Source organism: Crocodylus siamensis, chromosome 6, assembly GCF_052110815.1.
Source record: "Crocodylus siamensis isolate JL-2025a chromosome 6, ASM5211081v1, whole genome shotgun sequence".
Lineage (NCBI taxonomy): Eukaryota > Metazoa > Chordata > Crocodylia > Crocodylidae > Crocodylus > Crocodylus siamensis.
In genome coordinates, this window is record NC_143400.1 from 4,616,130 (window position 1) to 4,637,999 (window position 21,870).

Genomic DNA, 21,870 nt, shown 5'->3' on the forward strand with positions numbered 1-21,870 from the left:
GTGTGTGTGGTGTGTGTGTTGCCTTGGGCTGCACTGTGTTATGTTGAGTGCTACTGTGGCCCTGCAGTATGTGGTTCCAGGTTGTGTGTTGTGTTGCACTGCAGCCTCTTGCACTGGGTTGTGCAGTTGCTTGGAGCTGCCCATAAGCTGTGCATCAGGGGTGTGTGGAGTCCTGCTGTCTTGCATTACATGGGGTTGTGTTGTGTGTGTCTTGGTGGCCAAGTTGCATGTGGTTTGCTGCCTCATGTGGTGCTACCGGGTGCATCATCTTGCATTAAAGTACCCAGGTTGTGTGTTGTGGTGTGGCATTGTGGTATGGGGCAGCCTGCTGTCTGGGGTGAGTTGTGTGCTGCATTGTGTGGTTGTAGAGGGTGGGTGGGAGTGTTGTATTGTCTCATGTCATATTGTGTAGCATGTTGGCATGCTTGCTTGTGTGTCTCTGTGTGTGTGCATTCCCAGCTGACTGCAACATGCCTGGGCAACGTAACATGCACCAGAACAAAGCACAGGGCAATGTGCCACAATTTGACACAGGGCAGGTCCTTGCAACACAAACAATGAAACACAATAAACTGGACTGCAACAAAACACACAACTCAACCACAGCCCAGAACCAGTTGTTGTCTCGTGGTGCACTGCGTATCATGTTGGTGCATTTGCTTGTGTGTGTGTGTGTGTGTGTGTGTGCATCCCAGATGCCTGAGTTCTGTGGTTGTGTCCGTTGCTGCACATCACAGTGTGTTGCCTGTCACAGTGAGTCCATGTTCTCACATGGCGGTGCACTCCCCACAGGCCCGTGCCACTGCCTGTGGCATGTGGGTCCACCTGGGGGCACACGCTCTGTTGGTGAGTCCACTTGGCTGTGTGGCCGTGTGTCAGGGTGTGTTGGGGGCAGTGTGGCAACCCCCCCCCCCCGTGCTGCCCTGGGTCCATGTGTATGCAGGTGTGGCAGTGCCTGGGGCAGTCTGTGTTGATCTGCACTGTTGTGCTCCATGCATGTCAACATGTGCCCCTCTGTCCGTGCCTGTGTCTAACCTGCTTTGGGTGCACATTTGTCAGGGCATGTGCACCTGTGCACACCACGTGCGTGTGTCAGGGTGTGCTCAGTGCCTGGCTGTGCCTGTGTCACTCCATGTCAAGCTGTGTTACTCCATGTCCCTGCCTGTCGGGGTGTGTTATCTGTGTCCCTGTGTGCCCAGGTCCATGTAACTGTGTACAGGCATGTTTGATGTGTGTCACTCTGTGCTCACACATATTCCACGCCTGTTGGTCCATGCCCATCAGTCCATGTTGCTCCATGCCCCAATGCCCCCAGGCCTGCTTCACGCCCACCGGTCCGTGTCGCTCTGCATCCAGGCATGTTCCATGCATGTCAGTGCGTGTCCCTGTTGGGGGGGTGGATCCCCGCAGGCCCCGCCCCTCCCCTGCGTGGGCGGAGCCTCCCAGAGCAGCGCGCAGCGCTATTTTTAGCCTCCCTGTTGCTATCTTTAGCCGATGGATTCAGAGCCGGATCGCGCGGGGGCGGCGGGGGCGGCCGACGCCTGGGAGCGCTCCTGGCTTTGGGAGCAGCGTGGGGTTATGGGGGGCTCGGGGGGAAGCAGGGGGCTGGGAGCCCGGAGGCCCGGGTGCTCTCTGCTGTACCGGGGGGCTGGGAAGAGGATCCACAGGCTGGGGTGGGGAGAGGGTCGGGGGGATCCTCGGACGCCTGGGTGCTCCGCTCCCCCCGGCGGGGGGGGGTTCGGTGGCTGGGGGGGAGCCTGGGGTCCCGGATACCTGGGTGCTCCGCTCTCCCTGGGGGGGCGGGGGCCTGTCCCCGTCCCCCCCCCCCGCCGCGCCGCTGTTCCCCGCCGGTCCCGGAGGCTATAAATAGCGGCGGGGGCCGAGCTGCCCCCTCCCCGCGACGTGCGGCTCCGCCGCGCGCTGACGTCGGCGACGTGGCTCCAAAAACAGCTCCCGGGAGCTATTTATAGCGCCGCGTTCCCACAGCGCCGCGCGCGATGCCGGCCCCCGGCCCCCCCGGCGCGGGCTGGGCGAGAGCCCAGGCGGCTGGGATCCACGCGGGGAAGCCGCGCCCGGGCCCCCCCGCGCGGAGCGGCCCCAGGTGTCGCCCCCCCAGCTGAGCAGACCCCACCCTGTGCAGGAGGCCCGGCGGCGCCCTCCCCCACCACTCCCGGGCGCCCCCTCTCCCTCCCCCCCTGGAGACGACGCAGGGTCTGACCCCCCCGAGCTGGAGACCCCCAGGTGTCCGGGCTCCCAGCCCCAGCCCCGGCCCCGGCCCGCACGGAGCAGGGGGCGCCCCCTCCCCAGGCTTGGGTTGGGGGGCGGTTCTTGGCTGCCCCAGGCTCCGCCCCCTCCCCCCCAGCTGCTCCAGCACCGTATATGGCAGCGCCTCGCGCAGGGGGCGGGGCCTGTAGCTACGCACGCGGGGGAAGAAGCTAAATATAGCGCGGGCTTTTTTTAGCACGGCGGCGGGGGCGGGGCCTCGCGGGGGCGGGGCCGGGGGGGCTCAGGCTGCGAGACAGGGGGATGGGGGGAAGGGTGTCAGCAGCGCCGGGGGGCTGCAGGGGCCGGAGGAGGGAGTGGGGGTGCGGGCCCGGGGGAAGGAATGGGCTGGATGGAGCGGGGGGCCGGAGGGAAGCGGCAGGGCACGGGGGGATGAGGGCGGGGGTGGAGGGCAGGGGGTGCACGGCGAGGTCACGGCCTGGGAGGGGGCGGGGCTGGGGCGGGCGGGGCGGGGCCGGCGCTGTCCGCGGTGCTGGAGCCCGGCGCTGTCCGTGGTGCTGGAGGCCGGCGCTGTCCGCGGTGCCGGAGCCGCTCCGGGCGGGGCGGGGCGGGGCGGGGCCAGGTCGGGGGCTGGGGTGGGTCAGTGGGGCGGGGGGCTGGGGGGCTGAGGTAGAGGGAGGGAGCGGTGGGGGCGCAGGGATGCCCGGGGGGCAAGGCTCCATACAAAAGCTGGGGGGACTGCTGTTGGGGGGGTGGGCGGAGCCTCTCCGGGCCCCGCCCCCTCCACATCTTTTCCATATTCGGCGGTGCGCTCCTGCCTCCTCCCCCGCTCCCCAGTCCCCCAGTCCCCCCGCCTCCCCCTACGTCACGCGTGACGCGGGTGCCCCCCCCGCGGCTGGCCGCCCCGCCCCGGCACGGGGGATATAAGGCAGGCGCGGGGCGGCTGGGCACGGCGGGGCCGGCGCCACCATGTACCGCTCCACCAAGGGCGCCTCCAAGGCGCGGCGGGACCAGATCAACGCCGAGATCCGCGCCCTCAAGGACCTGCTGCCCGTGGCCGAGGCCGACAAGCTGCGCCTCTCCTACCTGCACGTCATGTCCCTCGCCTGCATCTACACCCGCAAGGGGGTCTTCTTCGCCCAAGGTGGGTGCCGCCGGGGAGCCCGGGCGCGGGGCTGAGGCGGGTCGGGGCTGGACGGGACGCCGAGGCAGCCGTGCCAGGCGCTGTGCGGGGCACCCGGGCGGCGGGCAGGGGCTGCGGGACGCGGGACCGGCGCTGTCCGCGGTGCTGGAGGCTGGCGCGAGGCTGCGGGACGCCGGACCGGCGCCGGCGCTGTCCGCGGTGCTGGAGGCAGAGGGCAGCCCGGAGCTGCCCGGCCGGGGCGGCGGCACCAGGCGGCGACTGGGGGTCCCCGAGCGCAGGCACCGGCGCCTGGCGCTGTCCCCGCGGCCGGATCCCGGCGCTGCCGGCGGGGGCTGGGGGCAGCCCGGGCCGGACCGCGGGCTCAGGGGGGCCGAGTAACGGCGCGTGGGAGTTGGGAAGGGGCTGGGGGACCGGGATGGGACTGGCGGGGCTGGTCGGGAAGCGGTGGAAATGGCTCGGAGGCGTCGGGGACAGGAGAGAGGCCGAGGGGACTGAAGCCGGGAGCCACTCCGGGTCCTGACCTGTCCCCATCCCTCTCCCTCCCCACGCACAGGTGCTCCGCCGGGTGCGGCCGAGGCCCTGCTGTCAGCGCCGGAGCTGGAGGAGCTGGTGCGGGCACTGCCCGGCTTCCTGCTGGCATTCACGGCTGAGGGCAAACTGCTCTACATCTCCGAGAACGTGGCCGAGCACCTGGGGCACTCCATGGTAAGGGGCGGGGCACTGGGCACAGGGGGCGGGGCCAGTGGGGCAGGGGCGAGGGCTCGGGGCTCCGAAAGGGATGTGAGGCGATGGGGAGACAGCCAGAGAGAGGTACAGCACTGTGCGCTCATGGAGCCCCACTCCTCTTCCCAGGTGGACCTGGTGGCCCAGGGCGACAGCATCTATGACATCCTGGACCCAGCCGACCACTTCGTGATGAGGAACCAGCTGGCATTGCCATCACCCCCTGACACAGGTGAGGGCAGGGGTGGGTGTGGGGCTGGGGCTGGGAAGTGGAGGGAGGTGGGGAGGAAAGTGTGAGTGGGTGGACGTATCGGTAGACAGAGAGATAGATGCAGGGAGAAATGGCTGCATGGAGGACCAGGCAGATGGATGGCCAGATAGACGGATAGACAGATGGACGGCCCAGTAGATGGACAGAGGCATAAAGGAGTGTGTGGAGGGATGGATGGAGACAGATGGAGGAACAGACAGGGGGACGGATAGAGAGATGGGGGAAGGGAGGGGGCTCTGGTCCTGGGCCCATGTCTCACACCCACTTCCTCCCCCACCCGCAGAGCGCCTGTTCCGGTGCCGGTTCACCACAGCAAAGGCAGCACGGCGCCAGGGCGCAGGCAACAAGCTGGTGCTTCTGCGCGGGCGCTTCCACCCACCCCTGCCGGGGCCCTACTGGGCCTCCAACCCCGTGATCACAGCCTTCGCTGCCCCCCTGGAGCCTGCGCCACGCCCTGGTCCCAGCCCTGGCCCTGCTGGCCTCCTTCCAGCTGCCTTCGAGACCCGCCATGCCAAGAACATGGCTCTGCTGGATGCCTCTGACAGGTGAGGGGCCACCAAGAGGGAGGGAACCTGGGCTTTCGGGCTCCCAAACCTCTTTCTCCAACCCACTGCCTGACCCCCCCCCCCAGTAGGAAGGACCCCAAGCATCTGGGCTCCCAGATCCCCTCCTCTAATCTTCCAGCCCCTTCCAGAGCAGAAACAAAATCCAGGAGTCTGGGCTCCCAGTCCCTGTCCCAGAGCTGAGAGAGAAACCAGGTGTCCAGGATCTCAGCCACCCACATAATAACCCTCCTTCTCTGGCCGGGCAAGAACCTGTGCGTCTGGGCTCCTACACCCTGATCTAATCCCCCTCCACAGCCCTGGGAGAAGCTAGGTGTCAGGGCTCCCAGATCACCTTGTGCGCCCAACTCCCCTTCCAGAGCTGGAGAGAACCCAGGGGTCCCAGCTCCCAGTCCCTCTGCTCTGCCCCGCGGTTCCCAGGCCCCTTCCAGTGCTTCTGGGCTGGGCTCACACGCTCTCCCCCCCACAGTGTGCTGTTCCATCTGGGCTTTGAGCGGGCTGAGCTTATGGGGCGCTCATGGTACGGGCTGCTGCACCCCGAGGACCTCGGCCATGCAGCCACCCAGCACTGCCGCCTGCGTAAGTACAGCTCCCCTGTCTGGGACATCCCTGCCCCATCCCCATCCCCACCCCCACCACTGGAACCCCCGACCCACTCCGGGGCCAGGGGAAACCCAGGCATCTGGGCTCACATCCCCGCCCCCTGCTCTAATCCCCCAACCCTTCCCTGAGCAGGGGGAGAATCCAGGCATCCAGGCTCCTAGCCTGCCTGTTGCCACTCTCAGAGCTAAGGAGGGCACAGGGGGCTGAGCTGCCAGCCCTCTCTCCTGTCCCAGACCTGGGGAGAACCCAGGCATCCAGGCTCGCAATCCAATCCTCCAGTCCCTTCCATAGTTGGGGGGAAGCCACATGACCAGGCCCACAGCCTCCCCCGCCAGTTGCCCCCAAAAGCAGGCTGACAGCCCTGTCCCCTGCAGTGGGCGATGCTGGAGACAGTCCTGTGGAGCTGGTACTGAGGCTGCAGAGCCGAGACGCGCTGCGCTGGGTCTGGGTCTACGTCCTGGCCCGGCCTGATGGCCCCGACCGCCACATCTCCTGCCACAACTACGTCATCAGGTGAGGGCCACGTGGAAGCCTGGCATCTGGGGAGGGGTGGCAGCAGGTGAGGGGGGTGCAAGTAGGCGGGTCAGGGATGGGCCTGGGGTGGGCTACGCACAGAACCCAGGTGTCTGGGGCAGGCCTAGCAGGGAACGGGGAACCTGGCATCCAGGCCTGACCTCTCTGCCTCTCTCTCCCCACCAGCGAGCCAGAGGCCTGGTGTCTGCGCCAGCAGCTGGCTCTGGAAGACCCTCATGGGGGCTTGGCCCCGGCTCCAACTCCAGCTCCATCTCTAGCTCCAGCTCTTGCTTCAGCTCCAGCCTTCCCCGAGGGGCCCATGAGCAGCCCCCCTGCACCCATCTTCAGCCCTCCTGCTGCTCCCTCAGCCTTCGACTTTGGCAGCCTGGACTTCACCCCTGGAGGAGCGGGCAGCGGCCGCCACCAGCAGCATCTGCAGCTGCCACCGCTGCCCCCCTGCCCACCACCGCCTCCCCCACCCCCTGCACCCCCCAAGGACTTTGCTTACCTCTTCTACGATCCTCCACCACCACCTCCCCCTCCAGCGCCCCCCAAGGACCTGGCCTGCACCCCACCCTACACTCCCCACCCCCACCCTGGCGGCGCCTTCCTGTTTGGGACCCAAGAGTCTGGGCCAGGGACCACACCAGAGCCAGTGCCAGAGGGCTGCGGCCTGCCCTATGAGAAGCTGCCGCCCACCCCCGACAGCCCGGGCAGTGGCGACTGCACAGTGATGACACTGCCCCGCATCACTGGACCCCTCTACGTGGACGTCCCTGCTGGGCTCCTCACACCCGAGGCCTCGCCGGGCAAGCGGGGGCCCTGCCTCTGGCCCCTAGCCCTGGACAAAGCTTGGCCTGGGCTGGACATGCTACCGGACCCTGAGGATGCCGCACTGCTGGAGGACGCAGCCAGCGTGGAGGAGCTCCTGGACGCACTGCTGGTGGAAGCTGGAGCTTGGGGGGGGGTCTCCCCTGGCCTGCTGCCCCCCCCTGCCGCTGCCTCGCCGCCTGCACCCCCTGGCCCTGGCGGCCTGTCCCCTGCCGAGCGGCACCTTCTGGACGACCTGGCATCCTACGAAACCGCCTTCGAGGCAGGTGCCTCGAGCCGCCCCCGTGATGGGGCGGGTGAGTTGCATCAACTCCATGGACGCCCGAGTGACGCCTTCCACCCAGGTGAGGGCTTGGGGGCCCCCCCCTCCCCGCCAGCCATGGCATTGGCCCATTCCTTGGACCCCCAGACTGCCCCCCAAGTCAGGAACATGGCCTGCTTGGGAAGAGTGAGGCCTCAGGGCCCAGACACCTGGGTCCTCTGGGAGGAGAGTGGCTCCAGCTCTGGGAGGGGAGTGGGGCTGGTGGGGGGTGAGAGCAGGGACAGATCAAGTCCAGTGTCTGGACACCTGGGTTCTACCCCTGCCTCAGTTTCCCTCTGTGTTCACGGGGGGAGGGTTGGGCTGCCTGCAGGGACCCCCCTCACTCCTCCTAACCCCCCTTCCCTCCTTTTCTGTGCCCCCCACAGATGGAAGCGAGAGTGACCCCACGTTCTGAAATAAGTCTGTGACTTAACTTCACCCAGTATGGCATATTGTCATATTTCGAGGAACCCCCTCTCCTCCCCCGCCTGCCAGCCGGCACGGAGACAGCGCCTGGACGCCTGGGTTCTCCGACTCCCCCACACCCCGCACTGGACGGCGCGTGGCCCGGCCAAGACAACACGATGGACCAGCCCAAGGAGCCGCCCGGGCTCTGGGAAGTGCTAATGTACGTGGATATCTACATGGACCTGTATCACTCGTAACGAGTTGCTGTAATTAAATACCCCCATCCCCTCCCCGGGGGTCCGGCCTGGCGTCGGAGGCCCCTTCCCACCCTGGCCCCCCGAATACGGCACGAGTAGGTGGTATCTAACCTACGGCAGTAAGCGCCCATGGCTGTTTGGGTTATTCTCGGCGGCGCTGGCTCTGGGTTTTCGGCAGAGCCGCGCCAGCCCCAGAGGCCCCCCCCCCATTCCTCCCACCCCCCGTGCCCCCCTTTGGGGGCCCAGACAATGCTCCTACTGGACTGTCAAGGCAGGAGGCCCCATCGCCATGGGGGCCGAGTAGACTTGGACTAGGCCAAAACCTGAGGCCTAGCACACAGGATGACGCCTATGGTAGAATTTGGCCAACGGCTGGGGGCAGGAAGCTGAAGAGTGGGCGCCCCCCAAATTGGGCAGGGCACCTCTCCCCCACTAACCCCAGCTGCCAAAAGACTGGGACTAGGCCGAAGCCTGAGGCCTGCTGTGGTAGGCAGACTGGGCCGAAGCCTGAAATAGATTTTGGTCATGGGGCAGGCGGTAGGAGGCTGAGGAGGGGACACCCCCCCAAATTGGGGAGAGTGCCCCCCACTCCCTTCCTGTACCCCCCAGCCCGACCAGGCCTTAAATCCAACATGGCTGCACCCCTCTGGCCTTGACAATCCCATGAACCAGGAGAGAGAGCGAGAGACCTCTGCCCGTGCACACGCACACACGCACACATGCGTGTTGCCACTTGGTGGGAGCCCCGAGTCTCATGGGACCCCCCAAAGTTGCTCTGAATGATCCCTCCCATAATGGCTTCGTTAGTCATGGTTTGGATGGCTGAGCTGCTCTGCTAACGAGCCACTGCCTGTGAGGGGTGGTCATTAGGGTATTGGGGGGCCCTGCCTTGAAAACTGAGGTTGAATGGGGGCAGCAATATTGCTTTTGGGGTCTGCTGAGGCTGGACTGAATATTGGGGTCCCCTCATGCCCTGGGCTCTCATCTTTGGGGATTGCTGTACTGAGCTTGGACTGGATATTGGGGTCCTCTCTGTGCATGAAGGCTTGAAGCTGGGGGGGACCCTCAGCTGTAAATCGGGGTTCCCGCTGTGGTCCAGATATTGGGGCCCACTCTATTGGCTTGGGCTAAAATAGAGGGTCAATCTTTGGCCATGGGGCTGTAAATTGGGGTCCCCCTTATAGTATATCTGGGGGTCCCCCTGTTGCAACCAGGCTAATGGAGCCCCCTCTCCTGCATCCAGCCACATTCTTTGTCTCTCTCTCTCTCTCTCTCTCCCGGCTCCCCAAATCCCCCTCTGTGACTATCAACACCCCCTGAAACTTCCCCCCTGCACCCCAGAAAGAGCTTAGAAGGCCCCCCAATACCCCCGCTGCCTCCTAGCGCCCCCTGCTGGCGGGGCCGGAGCCCCCCAATTCTCCACCTGTTCATAGCTATAAATAGACCTGTATAGTGCTTCTTTCTTTAAGGGAACATGATTTCTGGCCCCTGCCCCCCAGCCCCCCCACCCCGCTCCCCCAGCTGTGACGTCCCCCCAGACGTCGGTTGTCTACTCGTAGAGTTCTCTACGACCAAGTATCAGGATTCAGTCCTCGCCCTGGCCCCCTCTCGCGCGGAGGCCGGATTGTACATATGTAACGCGTCGCAAGGGATCATGGGTAACGAGTTTCCTTTTTTTAAGGGGAAAAAAAAAAATTAGACCAAAAAAGGCAATGAACAAAATCAAATACAACGCACGGATTCCCGCCTCCCCCCGCTGGCGGTGCATGGCCACGCGTGTAGGGCTGGGGGAGGGCCCGTGGCGTGTTCGTGTGCGTGTACTGCCTGTGACATGGCCCTGTGCCGGAATAAACCAGATGCTGAGCACGGAGCCGTGGGAGACTCGGTTTTTTGGCGGTGGGAGAAAGGTGGGGAGGGGTATGGGGGGGTCGATGAAAGAGGGCACCCTCCAGCCTGGGATCAGGGAGCTCTGGGTGCTGTACAGACCCCCCAGGCTGACATCAGGGGGTGCTGGGTGCTGTACAGATCCCCCCAGGCTGGGATCAAGGAGCACTAGGCACTGTACAGATCCCCCCAGGGTGCGATCAGGGGGTGCCAGGTGCTATACAGACCCTTCAGGCTGGGATCAGGGGGCAGCAGGTGCTGTACTGATCCCTCCAGGGTGCGATCAGGGGGTGCCAGGTGCTATACAGACCCTTCAGGCTGGGATCAGGGGGCACTAGGCACTGTACACAGACTCCCCCAGGGTAGGATCGAGCGTGCCAGGTGCTATATAGACCCTCCAGGCTGGGATCACAGGGTGCTGGGTGCTGTACAGATCCCCCAGGCTGGGATCAAGGAGCACTCGGCACTGTACAGATCCCCCCAGGGTGGGATCAGGGGGTGCCAGGTGCTGTACAGCCCCCCCGACTGGGATCAGGGGGTGCTGGGCACTGTCCCCCAGGCTGGGATCGGGGGGCACAGGGGCTGTACAGACCCACTAGTCTGGGATCGGGGGTGTTGGGTGCTGTATAGACCCTCCCAGGGCACAACTGAGGCAGCAGGGTTGGGGAGGCCTGAGGGTCAACCCTTGGGGCTGAGAACTTGGTGTGGGGGAGGGGGTGGCCAGACCCCCAGGCTGCCTTTAGTGGGGGTGGGAACTGGGGGAGGGAAGCAGGGGGCACTAATGGAGGCAGGGGTGGTCCTGGGGGGCTGGGGGCTAGGTTTCGGGATGCAGAAGCAACACCTCCCAGCGCTGGGGAGAACCCAGGCGTCTGGGCTCCCAGCACCCCCCTGCCCCACCGCTGTCCCAGAGACCCCAGGCATCCCTGCTCTCACCCCCAGGCCCAGCCCCACGTCTCCCGCAGAGCCCAGGTGCCCCGCCGTCCTGTGCCCGCCGTGCCTGGGGAGGGGCCTGAATGGGGGAGGGCGTCTCCCTGGCCCCGCCCTCCCGGGGGGTGGACTGGGCGCCCCACCCCCAGATCTTGCACCTACAACGGAGGGCGGGGCACTGGGGTGGGTGGGGCAGTGGCCCCTTCTGATTGGAGGAAAGGATCAGCGACCCAGGGGGAAGGGTGGGGGCAGGGAGAAAGCACTCCTGATTGAATGAGGCACCCAGGGGGCAGGGCGATGCGAAGGTGGGGTAGGGATCCCTGCTCCTGATTGGAAGAGAAACGCAGAGGGGAGGGGCCATGTCGGGGGTGTGTACGAGGCACCTTTCTGATTGGTGGATGCGGTGGCAGGGTGCCCGTCTGATCAGAGGGCAGTTCAGGCCCCGCCCCCACCCCGTCCCTCGGCGGGAAGTCTGAAGTGGCGGTGTCCTCCAGGACCGGAGGGAACCCGGGTGTCCGGGTCCGTCCCGCTCGGCCCCTGCTCGCCCCTCCTCCCCCGCCCCGCCAGGACCGAGGACCAGCCACCCCCGAGCCCGGCCGGGCGGGGCTGGTGGCCCCTGGGGAGTGAGGGCCTAGCCACGCCCCCGCCCAGCGTGGGGGAACCTAGCCCCGCCCCCTTCCCTACTCCCCAGGCATGGTGGGGCACCCATTCCCCCCACGACCCCTTCCAAATGCTTCATTAACCCTGACCGGTCCTCCGGGCCCATGCTTCCCCGCTTCCCCCGCTCGCTGCGTAGACAATAGGCTCATCTGCATACTCGTTTTAATATAGTATAAAGAGTAAGAACCAGAATGACGGTAGTAATTAGAGCGATACACCCTGTATCAGTGCTAGATCTTCATGAATAATCATGACGACAGCACTCATTTAATGATGATTTCGGCTGTAAATGATGACGAGCGCCCTTCGGAAGGGCATCGACGGCCCTGACGTAAACTTCATTGAAGATGAAGTCTTCGTTCATGATGATGGCAGAAAGTTTTGATGGTGACAATTGCTATCGATGACGATGATGGACCTGGGTTAATATTAGTGATGATGGTCAGGATGATGATGGGCTTTTATTAATGACGATGATAGATCTTGGTTAATATTAATGATGATGATCGTGATGACGGATCTGAAAGACGCTGACAGATCTTATTTAATAATGATTAAATAATCATTTAATTAAATTTAATTAAGATTAAATAATCTTATTAAAGTTGATTTATATTGATGATGATGATAGATCGTTTCTGACCTTCCTAGATCCTGTGTAATAATGTTGATTTATACTGATGATAGATCTTCATTTGGATTATTGATTAAGCCTACTTATTATTGACGTATAATGTAAATGATGATGATGAAGATAATGAGGATAGATCTTAGTAGGTGATGATGATGATGACGGCCCTGGAGGATGGATCTTAATGAGGGTGACGAGAGATCCAGTGACGACGACGACGATGACAGATCGCCATGAATGATCAGGATGACGACGCTGATGAGATAAGGAGATGAGGAGGGGGATGAGGAAGGTGCTGACCTCGTTAATGATGGTGGTGATGGATCCTCATTAATGAGACATGTTTAATTAATGGCACCGAGCCTGGGGCCGGCCAGGCCTGCGCTCTTGGCGGGGCGGTGATGATGACAAGAATGCTGACACCCACCCCCGCTCCCTTTTTTCCCATTTTCTTGTGTTTTATCCCCAAAGAAGGAGCTGAAGTGGCCGACGCGGCCCCGGCGCTAAATATAACCGGGCTATTTCTGGCGCCCCCGCACCGGCCGCGGCTATATTTAGGGCCGGGACACGCGCGCCCGCGCTCACGCACCAAACACGCAGGCACACGCCGCCCGGTTGCCAGGCAACAGCGAGCGGCTCCCCCCATATAAGGGCAGATGCAGCGCGGGAGCCTATTGGCTGCGGGGGCCGCAGCAGAGAAGCTGATTGGGTGCCAGGGATGGGGGCGCCCGGTTAAATCGGGACCCAGCTGGGGAGAGGCCTGATTGGGTAGCGGGGGTGGTGACGCAAGTGTGCGGGCCTGCCTGCGTGTATCTGCATGGGGGGGATGCGTGTGCGCGCGCGTGCTTTACATGTATATGTCCCACACGTACACATCGATTGGCGTGCTGCGTACATTGATACACACGCGTGTGTGCCTGGGGGTTGTAGAGAGGTGTGTATGTGTAGGGCCAGGGCTTATACACACACACGAACAGAACCCAGCTGTCTGGGACGCAAGCACACGCACACGCACACGCACACGCACACCTCCCGCTGTAGCTCACGGGGATTCTACTAATTTTTTTAGGGTTTTTACTTTTTTTTTTTTTTAATCATTAGGGGGTTTTTTTACCCAAAACCCGGGTCCACCCTTTCCTGTCCCCCAGCCCCACCTTGGCGGGGGCCGGGGGGTGGGCTCGCCTCGGACGCCCCGCGGCTCCGGGAGCGGAGTCGGGGCTGGGAGCCCGCGTAGGGAACCGGACGGAAGCCGGGCGGCCGCGCTCTCCCCGCGCCGTATAGAAGTGCGCCTGCGCAGTGCGCGGGGGGCTGCAGCGCAGCGGCTCCTCCGCGCCAGCAGGGGGCGCGCTGGGTGGGGCCTGGGGTGAAGGGGCGGGGCCTCTCTGGGAGGGGGCGGGGCCACGTCCGGCGGCTGCTGGGCTGGTGCCTGCAAGGACCGGGCTCAGGACCCGCACGTGAGATCCACCCCGGGCCCGCCCCGTCCCGCCCCGCCCCCCAGACCCCGCCCCTGCACCCGCACCCCAGCCCCCTCCCAGAGAGCCCACGACTCCGGGCTCCCCCCCCTTCCCCGCAGCCTGTTGCCTTCCCACCTCCCCCTGCCCCTTCCCCTCCGAGCGCGCCCGCACGCAGTTGCCCGTGCCCCCCAGCCCCCCCGGCTCCTGGCCCCTCCCATAGCCCCCATGCCCTGTGCTCCCATGTAGCTACCTCTGTCAGCCCCCGGCTGCCCCTCTCCCCCTTTTTCCCCTCGACCTGTGCCCCCTGCTAGCTGCCTCGCCCCCCCAGACCTCCACCCCCCATGGTACCTACCACTCCTTGCACCCTTTATAGCTGCCTCTACCCAACCGTGCCCCACCTCCCTGCATTCCCTGTAGCTACTTCTGACCCCCCACCGCAACCCAGCTTGCCCCCCTGTAGCTGCCCCCACCCCCCCATGCCCCCCTTCTAACCCCCCGGGGATGCCGGGGCGCCGGTGCTGCCCCCCAGGGGCCTTGCTGGGGGCACTGGGGCTGCTGGCCCTCCTCCAGCTCCTCTACCTAGCCCTGCTGGGGGGGCTTCCCGGCCCCCTGCCACCCCCCTCCCCCCACCGCCGCCGCCCCCCACCTCAGCACCACCTCAAGGAGGCGCTGGCTGGGGGGGGGCAGCTGGATGCCTCAGGACAGTACCGCGTCTACCGGGACCTGCTGGGCCCTGGGGAGTGGGGAGATGAGGCGGCGCCCCCAGCGGTGCTGCTGGCCACCCACGCCAGTCTGGGGCAGTTGGGGCACCTGCGGGGGCTGGCAGCCCGCTGGGGGGGCCCTGTGTCCCTGGCTGTCTTCGCCCCCACGCCTGGTGCCGTTCGCCAGGCCGGGCTGCTGCTGTATGCGCTGGGCACCCGCTGCCCCCACCTGCAGCTCCACGCCCACCTTGTCTGCCCTGCCGGCCACCTGGCCGCCCTGCCGGATCTGCCCGACCCGGGGGAGTTTGCGCGGCTGCGCAGCTGCGCCGAGGTCCATGCCAAGCTGGCAGCAGCCGGGCGAGGCGAGACCAACTACGTCCTGCCCAACGCCTCCTACCCCAACAACCTCCTCCGCAACGTGGCGCGGGGGGTGGCATCCGGTGGCTATGCCGTAGTGCTGGACATCGACATGGTGCCCAGCCGCGGGCTGCGCCCGGCCTTCCTGGCTCTGCTGGGTGCCCCCGGGGGCATCCCGGGCCCCACTGGGGTTTTCGTGCTCCCAGCCTTCGAGATCCAGGAGGGGCTGCGGCCACCTGGCACCAAGCAGGAGCTCCTGGCCATGTACCGGGCTGGGGAGGCGCGGGGTTTCTATGCGGAGCTGTGCCCGCGCTGCCAGGCGCCCACCGACTACCCACGTTGGCTGGGGCTGCCGCCGGCGGGCACCCTGAGTGTCGCCTACACAGTCGCCTGGAGGGACCCCTGGGAGCCCTTCTACCTGGGGCCGACCGCTGCACCCACCTTTGATGAGAGGTTTCGGCAGTACGGCTTCAACCGCATCAGCCAGGTGGGTGCCCACCCCTGAGCCAGGGGTAGGGTGTATCCAACCCCCACCACCGCCCAGAACCCAGCCCAGAGTTGGCCATAGGCTGTTATAGCCAGCCCCTGGCACCAGCTGCAGGTTATACCTAGCCCAGAGCATCCTGCAGCCTATTATAACAAGCCCCAGCTCCTACCCAGAGCCAGCCGCATGTTGTATCCACCCTAGAGCTGACCACAGCCCATTATACCCGGTGCCCACCCCAGGGCAAGCTGCAGCCTGTTATACCCAGCTCCCAGCGCCCTCCCCCCAGGGCCAACTGCATGTTATAACCAACCCAGAGGCAGTCACAGGTTGTCATTCCCAGCCCCACTCCCCGCATCTCCCCGCAGGCCTGCGAGCTGCACGTGGCTGGCTATGAGTTCTGGGTGCTGAACGAGGCCTTCGTGGTGCACAAGGGCTTCAAGCTGCCCAGCGACTTCCACCCCCAGAAGGACGCAGAGAATCGCCGCAACCGGGAGCTCTTCCGCCAGTTCAAGCAGGACCTGAAGGCCAAGTACCCCAGATCCCCCCGTCGCTGCTGATGGATGGTGTGGCCCAACCCAGGATCCCCCTGCCACTTCTGACAGATGGTACGACCCAGCCTGGGCTGCCCCTGGTGCTCCTGATGGATGGTATAGCCCAGCCCTGGCTCTCTCCACTGCTCCTGAGGGATGGTATGGCTTTCCCCTGCCAGGGCCCTTTGGTGTGACCCAGCCTGGACACCTCCTACGCCCCATGGATGTTGACAAATGGTATGATCCAGCTGGGTTTTCCCTCCCTGCTGGGATGTATGGAACAACCCAGCTTGGCTCCCCCCCTCGTGGAACTGATGGGTGGACTGACCCAAATGTAGTTTCCCCCTCCTGCTGATGGATGGTATGACCCAGCTGTTCTCTCCCCCCACCCCCATGGCAGTGCTGAAGGATAAGGATGCCTGGGTTTTGTCTGTGCCTCAGTTTCCCCTGCCCTGAAACAATAAAGGGGGCCGGGCCACCCTTTGCCTCATGTGTGGGTTCTTCCTGGGAGCAGGGCAGCTCCTGGGGTGTTGCTGAGGAAGGGGCTATGGGTCTCCATGGCAACACAGCTCTGGGTACCTTGGTGATGTCACAGCTGAGTGTCATGGCAGCTAGACTGGCAAGCCACCAGGCCTGTCACTGTGTCCATGCCATGAGGGTTTTGGGTAACAAGTCAGGAGACCTTGTTGCTACGGCAGCCTCGTGTCATGGCTACTTGGTGATGTCTTGGTGTCCTGGAGCCAGGGTAGCACTACAATCCAGTTGCCATGGTGATGGAGCAAAGCAGGTGCCCTGGCAATGCTAAAGCTAGGTGTCATGACAATGGGAGATGGTGTCATGGTGACGTCATGACTTGGCATCAGGGCAACAATGCAGCTAATGCCATGGCAACAGCACAAGCAGCTGCCATGCTATAGGCACGATGGGTTGCCATGGCAACATTAAGCCTGGGTGCCATGGTAGTGATGGGAGTGGGTGCCATGGTAATGTTGCTATCTAGGCAACAGGGTGACATCATGGGTACAGTGGGGAAGCCATGTTCAGCTGCCATGGCAACAGTGGGGCTGGGTGTCATGGTAACAGTACCCATGAGGGCAGTGATGTCAGGACTAGGGGCCATGGCAACAGCAATTAGGAGCCCTAGTGAAGTCACAATCATCATAAGGACCTGGGCTGCACCACTGCTATCCTGGGGGGTGGCCATTCCCCCCCCTTTTCCATCTGTTGCTTGGTCCCATCCCCACTGATGCATGTGAGGGTTGGGTGAGACCATTCCAATGGAGGGGGGTTGCAAAGTGGCGTCTAGGTTAACCCATGGCTGGGGGGGACTATTATTGCTTGGTTTTGAAAATCCACTGAAGGAATGGGCCAAGCCATTGATTGGACCTGGGGGGAATGCACAGACCCTCCAAAGTGCATCCACTGGGAATGGTGGAGAGGAGAGCTGCTCCTGTTGAGGCCCGTCAGTGGTACATTTCCTTAGAGACACTTGCTAGAGTGGGACAGACCATGTTGGGGGGGGGTTAACTCAGAGCATGGGTTGGACTGTACAACTTCATGGACTTGGACTGTACCATTCCTACAAATATGCATTTGTACATAAAGTGATGGCTAGTGGTTAGAGCAACAGGTGGGGTGGGGGCTGGGAGCCGGGACGCCTGAGTTCCCTGCAGCTGTGGGGGACGAGTAGGGGGAGCTCCTGACCCGTGTGGGGCATGCCCACAGCAGATGCATGGGCACGTCTCCGACTCGACCCCATCTCAGGCCCTGCCCATATAAGGCTGCGAGCACCGCCCCCTACAAAGCACCGGCCCCTCGCGGACTTCGTGCCTATTTAGGGCATCAAGGTGCAGGGGAGGCGGGGCCAGGGCGAGAAACCGCAGAATCTGGCCTCCCCATAAAAGAAACGAGAGAACCCAGGCGCTCTGGCCGCGCTCTCCCTGCTCCACCCGGCATGCTTTGGATCCAGGTGTCCGCGCTGAGGCTGGAGCGGCTTGTACTGCTGGGACTACATCCCCGAGGGTGCCCGCCATCTTGCCCGATAGCTTCGCTCCGAACCACAGTTCCCAGGATGCTGCGCAGCAGGGCCTACACGTCCCGGAATGCTCCGCGTCCACCAGCGGCAAAAACTCGCGGAGCGCATGCGTAGTTCGCACTAGTAACAGTTTACGCATGCCCAGCCCCGAGCCGAGGCATGCGTATTCCAAACCAGGCTTTGCTTGGGTCCGTACGCATGCGCAGTGCGGGTAGGGAGGGGGCAGACTCGCTTTCCCAGCGTGCCCCGCCGGAAGTGCCACTATCCCATATAAAGCAGAAGCGGCAGCGGAGTGAGGCACTCGGCAGTGGTAGCGGTAGCAGTGTCACCATCATCATCATGGTGAGAGCCCGCGCGGCGCCTCAGGGCCTGTAGGGGCCACTTCCGGTCCCCCTCTGGCGGGGGGCCACTTCCGGTGCCTTTTCCTAGTGGCGCCTTCAGCAGGGGGTCACTTCCGGTCCCCCTTCCTTGTTGGTGTGCTAGGGCCATAAAGGGGGCCCCCATAGGGTAGTGGGGTACCCCTAGGCTCTTGTCCCCCACCCCGTGCAGGATATAGCTTGTGGGGGGCTTCACTGTCTTCTCCCCTCTAGCTGTGGGGACTAGCTCCTCTTGGGGCAGGCTCCCCGCCACGCAGCCCAGTGATGGGGCTGGGGCCTGCTGGGCATCTCTGGGGGAGTTCTGGGCCCTGCTGCCATGTTCATGCCCTCCATGCTGATCCACCCCTCCCCCATGTAGGGTGCCATCCAGGCTCGTCCTGGGACTGGGGGCTGTGCCCAGGTGTAGCCCACATCTAGGGGCAGTCTGTGGGGGGTGGGCAGGGCCTCTGGGAGGGGGCTACAGTGGCACCTGCTTTCCTTCCCCCCCCCATGTGGGGCCAGATCATGAACCTTGGGTGTTCACTGGCTTGTGAATAAGGTCTTGGGGGGGCATCAGCTGCCTTTTGGGGTGGGAGGAACAGAGCTGGGAAGGATCAGGGGCTGGGTCCAGGGGGCACATACTGGGGGAAGGAAGGCTGGGTGGGGTGCAGGTGGAGGAGACCAGTGCTGGGGCAGGGGGGTCTGTGCTGGGGGCGGAGGCAGGGCTATGTGCCAGGGTTTCCGATACAGGCTTCCACTTCCTTCTTGCTCAAAGTGCATAGTCGGCATTGCCCCATGTGCCCTTGGTGTGGGGGGATGGATCCCCCACATCCTGCCTCCCCCACAACCTAAACCATTGCAGCAAGTCCCTGCCCCCTCCCTATATTGCTCTGCTGGGGGGTGTGGCCAAATGCAGGCAGAGCCATGGGGCAGAGGGCACCCCCCAAAGGTCAGGCCTGGTACTGTGGGCTAGGAGGGCCCTTCCTCTTGCTCTCTGCCCCCTAGTGGAGATTCCCAGTGCACCCCCTAAACTCCTGGGGTTGGCTGGGGGAGTGTGCACCCCTTGTCCCTCCCCCAGGAATTAGGCCTATCAGATGTTTGGGGAGGGGTCCCTGCACACCTGCCCCCACCCCAGGTGTCAGGCATGGCAGTGTGGTACCCAGGGGGTGAATGCCAGTGCTCTGGGCATTGGGTACAGTGATGTCAGATGGTGGGGTGGTTTCCCTATGCCCCTCCCACACCCCTCTGCAGTTGCCCCCAAAGTGCCAGGTGTGATGGTGAGAGCTGGGGGGCCCTTGCGCACTCTGACCCCTGTCTGTCCCCACCCCCCAGGCATCCGGTGTGGCAGTGTCAGATGGGGTGATCAAGGTGTTTAATGAGATGAAGGTGCGCAAGGCATCACCGAGGCCAGCTGAGTTGAACCAGCGCAAGAAGGCTGTGCTCTTCTGCCTGAGCGAGGACCAGCGTGCCATCGTGCTGGAGCCTGGCAAAGAGGTGCTTGTGGGCGATGCAGTCCCCGACCCCTATGCTGCCTTCGTGGCCCTGCTGCCTGAGCGTGACTGCCGCTATGCTCTCTACGATGCCACCTATGAGACCCGTGAGACCAAGAAGGAGGATCTGGTCTTTGTCTTCTGGTAAGAAGATGTCCTGGGGACTTCCTGTGAGCCCCTGTAAGCTTCATTGCCATCTTTTGGGGGGACCCCACAGCCAAACTGAGGTCTGGTCTTCAATGTCTTCACCCCCCCACAAGCCCCACAGTATGGAGGACCTGATGAGAAGGTGCCCCCCACCCCCAGCATCCCTATAGCCCTTTACAGCCTGACAACCCCCCAGGCCAGATGGCCACAGTGTGGAGGGTTTGATCTTCATCTTTTGGGGTGACCATGCTGTCCCCCATAGGTCTCCTGCCCCAGCAAGGAGGAGGGCCTAGGCTTCATCTTCTGCTGGGCTGCGCCCCCATGCCCTCCGACACCCCCCCTCCCCCCGAGCCTGCTCTCCACAGCTAGGAGAACTTGGTTATGTTTAGGGATGAGATTTTTTTTTTTTTTTTTTTCCCCCTCCCCTAACCATCCCAGCTCCCCTGCCCAGGAGCCAGGAGAGTTTGGCCTTCATCGAGGGAGATGGTGATACCCCACCTAGAGCATTCCCCCTGCCCCACACACAGAAGACCTGCTTTATTGTCTGCCCCCCCCCCTTCAGCCCCCTCATTTCTTGGTAGGGGCCACCTAGAAGTGCCCCATGCAGCCCTGGCCTGTCCAGCCCTGGTACCCCTGAGATTCCTCTGCCAGCTACTCCCCGGGGAGGGGAGGGGGCACTGGGTCTATTCCACCATGTAGGGGCCCTCTGGCCCCTGGTGCACAGTCTCCAAGTGGCCCCCCATGTAACCTGCAGGCCCCACTCACTTCTTGGTGTCCTACCCCTTCTATCAGGTGAGGGACAACTAGCCCCCCCCCCCCAGTGACAGGGTAGGGGAGTGGTTTAAAAGGACTTCCTGGCATGGGCTGGGGGAGGGACTGTTGGTCTCATCCCTGGGGGACCCAGCAGGTATTTGGGGAGGGAACCCAGGTGTCCAGGCTGGTGTGACACCCCCCCCACCTTTCTGGCAGGGCTCCTGAGAGTGCCCCCCTGAAGAGCAAAATGATCTATGCCAGCTCCAAGGATGCTATCAAGAAAAAGCTGACAGGTGCGTTGGAGGGAGTGGTGGTGGGGCAGGTAGTCTTGGGGTGGGGGTAGAGCTGGTTGGAGCAAGGGGACTAAGAGCCCAGACACCTGGGTTCTTTGGGAGAGGAGGTGGTCTGGATGCCTGGGTCCTCTGGGAGAGGAGTCGGGGTTATTTGGAGGTTAAAGGGGGTGGGTAGGGAGGGCTGGGGGGTGAGAGCAGGGGGGACTGGGAGCCCAGATGCCTGGGTTTTTTCCCTCGGATCTAACAGGAGTGTTGGCAGGGAGCACAGAGTCTGGATCCCTGGGTTCCTTGACTTCCCCATTTTCCCCCTCCCCTCCCATGCAGGCATCAAGCATGAGCTGCAGGCCAACTCCTTGGACGAGGTGAAGGATCGGTGCACACTGACTGAGAAGTTGGGGGGCAACTCTGTCATCAGCTTGGAGGGGAAGCCGGTGTGAGCCCCCACACCCTGCCCCCTCACCAGCCTGGCCCTTCCTGCTGGGGGGAAGGGCTGTTCCTGCTGTGTCCTACTTCCAGTCTCTCTCTGCAGGGGCGGGGCCTTTGCCAAACCCTTCAGGTGCCCCCCCCTTCCCCCATCTACCCCAGGTGGGGTTTCCTCCCATATTCTAGTGTCAAGGGACCAGCCCCTATCTCTGTCTACATCACATCCTCACCCCTGAGCTGGTGAACCTAATAGTCCTGCCTATCTTAGCCCCCTTCCAGCCCCTCTTCCCACTCTAACTTCCCCCACTCCCCCTCCAGCCCAGGGTGGAGTGTCTCCAGCCAGAGGGTAGGGGTAGTTCTGCCCCCATCACAGCCTGGGAAGGAATTGGGTCCAGGTTACTCTGTCCCAGCCCCTGGGAGGAGAAGTCCTGGCTCCCTATCCCAGCCTCACAGAGCTGCTCTGCCCCCACCCCCAGGGACCCCTTGTCCTAGTGCATGGGAGTCTCCCCAGATGCTCCAGTGTCCAGGGACCAGCTCCTCCCTCCCCTACTCAGCTAGAGCCCCCAGGAGTCCGGGCTGGTCCTAGGCCCCCCCCTCGTGGATCTTGCTCAAGTCAAGACCCTCCCCCATTGTCTCTAGCACCCCCCCAATGTTGCTGTTTTCTGGTGTGTGTGAATCCCGTTTTTTAATGGTTTTTGAAGGATTTTATCCCTGTCCCCCCCACCCCGGCCTAGTGCCGGTGGTGTTATGGCTTCCTGCCTGTCCCCTGCTGGGGGATGGGGATTATAGCCCCCTTGGCTCCCCCTGTGCCCTAATAAACCCCTGTACTGCTACTGCCTCCATGTGCTTCTTGGACGGAAGCGGGGGGGACTGCATCTGGAGGGGCAGAAACATCTAGCCGGGGG

The 21,870-nt window shown here is 63.5% G+C and overlaps 3 protein-coding genes across 4 annotated transcripts; all 3 read left to right on the forward strand.

The window, feature by feature from the left end:
* The first annotated feature begins 3,133 nt into the window (after positions 1–3,133).
* NPAS4 (neuronal PAS domain protein 4) lies at positions 3,134–8,023 on the forward strand. The gene is made up of 8 exons (XM_090054999.1): positions 3,134–3,367; positions 3,921–4,072; positions 4,220–4,322; positions 4,645–4,906; positions 5,394–5,503; positions 5,902–6,040; positions 6,227–7,215; positions 7,559–8,023. Exons 1-8 carry the CDS (start codon positions 3,193–3,195, stop codon positions 7,585–7,587), a joined length of 1,959 nt encoding a protein of 652 aa, XP_089911125.1. The 5' UTR covers positions 3,134–3,192; the 3' UTR covers positions 7,588–8,023.
* Positions 8,024–13,351: 5,328 nt separating this feature from the next.
* On the forward strand, positions 13,352–15,946 carry B4GAT1 (beta-1,4-glucuronyltransferase 1). 2 transcript variants are annotated; one of them, XM_090055104.1, is made up of 3 exons: positions 13,352–14,938; positions 15,304–15,543; positions 15,648–15,946. In XM_090055104.1, the coding sequence occupies exons 1-2, from the start codon at positions 13,895–13,897 to the stop codon at positions 15,493–15,495; spliced, it is 1,236 nt and encodes a 411-aa protein (XP_089911230.1). In that variant the 5' UTR covers positions 13,352–13,894; the 3' UTR covers positions 15,496–15,543; positions 15,648–15,946. The 2 variants fall into 2 exon arrangements, with proteins under 2 accessions (XP_089911230.1, XP_089911229.1); XM_090055103.1 differs by having other exon boundaries at positions 15,304–15,946.
* A 1,701-nt stretch (positions 15,947–17,647) lies between these two features.
* Positions 17,648–21,798, forward strand: LOC149860619 (cofilin-1-like). Its single transcript, XM_090055168.1, has 4 exons — positions 17,648–17,845; positions 19,192–19,493; positions 20,466–20,542; positions 20,867–21,798. The coding sequence occupies exons 1-4, from the start codon at positions 17,663–17,665 to the stop codon at positions 20,977–20,979; spliced, it is 675 nt and encodes a 224-aa protein (XP_089911294.1). The 5' UTR covers positions 17,648–17,662; the 3' UTR covers positions 20,980–21,798.
* Positions 21,799–21,870: the final 72 nt, after the last annotated feature.

What these genes read in the sequence shown, in the direction of transcription:
- NPAS4 (XM_090054999.1), top strand. Translation starts at nt 3,193, where the DNA reads ATGTACCGCTCCACCAAGGGCGCCTCCAAGGCGCGGCGGGACCAGATC. An exon ending in GGGGGTCTTCTTCGCCCAAG is followed by an intron (nt 3,368 to 3,920) that starts GTGGGTGCCGCC and finishes CCCCACGCACAG; the next exon opens with GTGCTCCGCCGGGTGCGGCC. An exon ending in CACCCAGCACTGCCGCCTGC is followed by an intron (nt 5,504 to 5,901) that starts GTAAGTACAGCT and finishes TGTCCCCTGCAG; the next exon opens with TGGGCGATGCTGGAGACAGT.
- B4GAT1 (XM_090055103.1), top strand. Translation starts at nt 13,895, where the DNA reads ATGCCGGGGCGCCGGTGCTGCCCCCCAGGGGCCTTGCTGGGGGCACTG. An exon ending in GCTTCAACCGCATCAGCCAG is followed by an intron (nt 14,939 to 15,303) that starts GTGGGTGCCCAC and finishes ATCTCCCCGCAG; the next exon opens with GCCTGCGAGCTGCACGTGGC.
- LOC149860619 (XM_090055168.1), top strand. Translation starts at nt 17,663, where the DNA reads ATGCGTATTCCAAACCAGGCTTTGCTTGGGTCCGTACGCATGCGCAGT. An exon ending in GTGTCACCATCATCATCATG is followed by an intron (nt 17,846 to 19,191) that starts GTGAGAGCCCGC and finishes CCCACCCCCCAG; the next exon opens with GCATCCGGTGTGGCAGTGTC. An exon ending in TATCAAGAAAAAGCTGACAG is followed by an intron (nt 20,543 to 20,866) that starts GTGCGTTGGAGG and finishes CCTCCCATGCAG; the next exon opens with GCATCAAGCATGAGCTGCAG.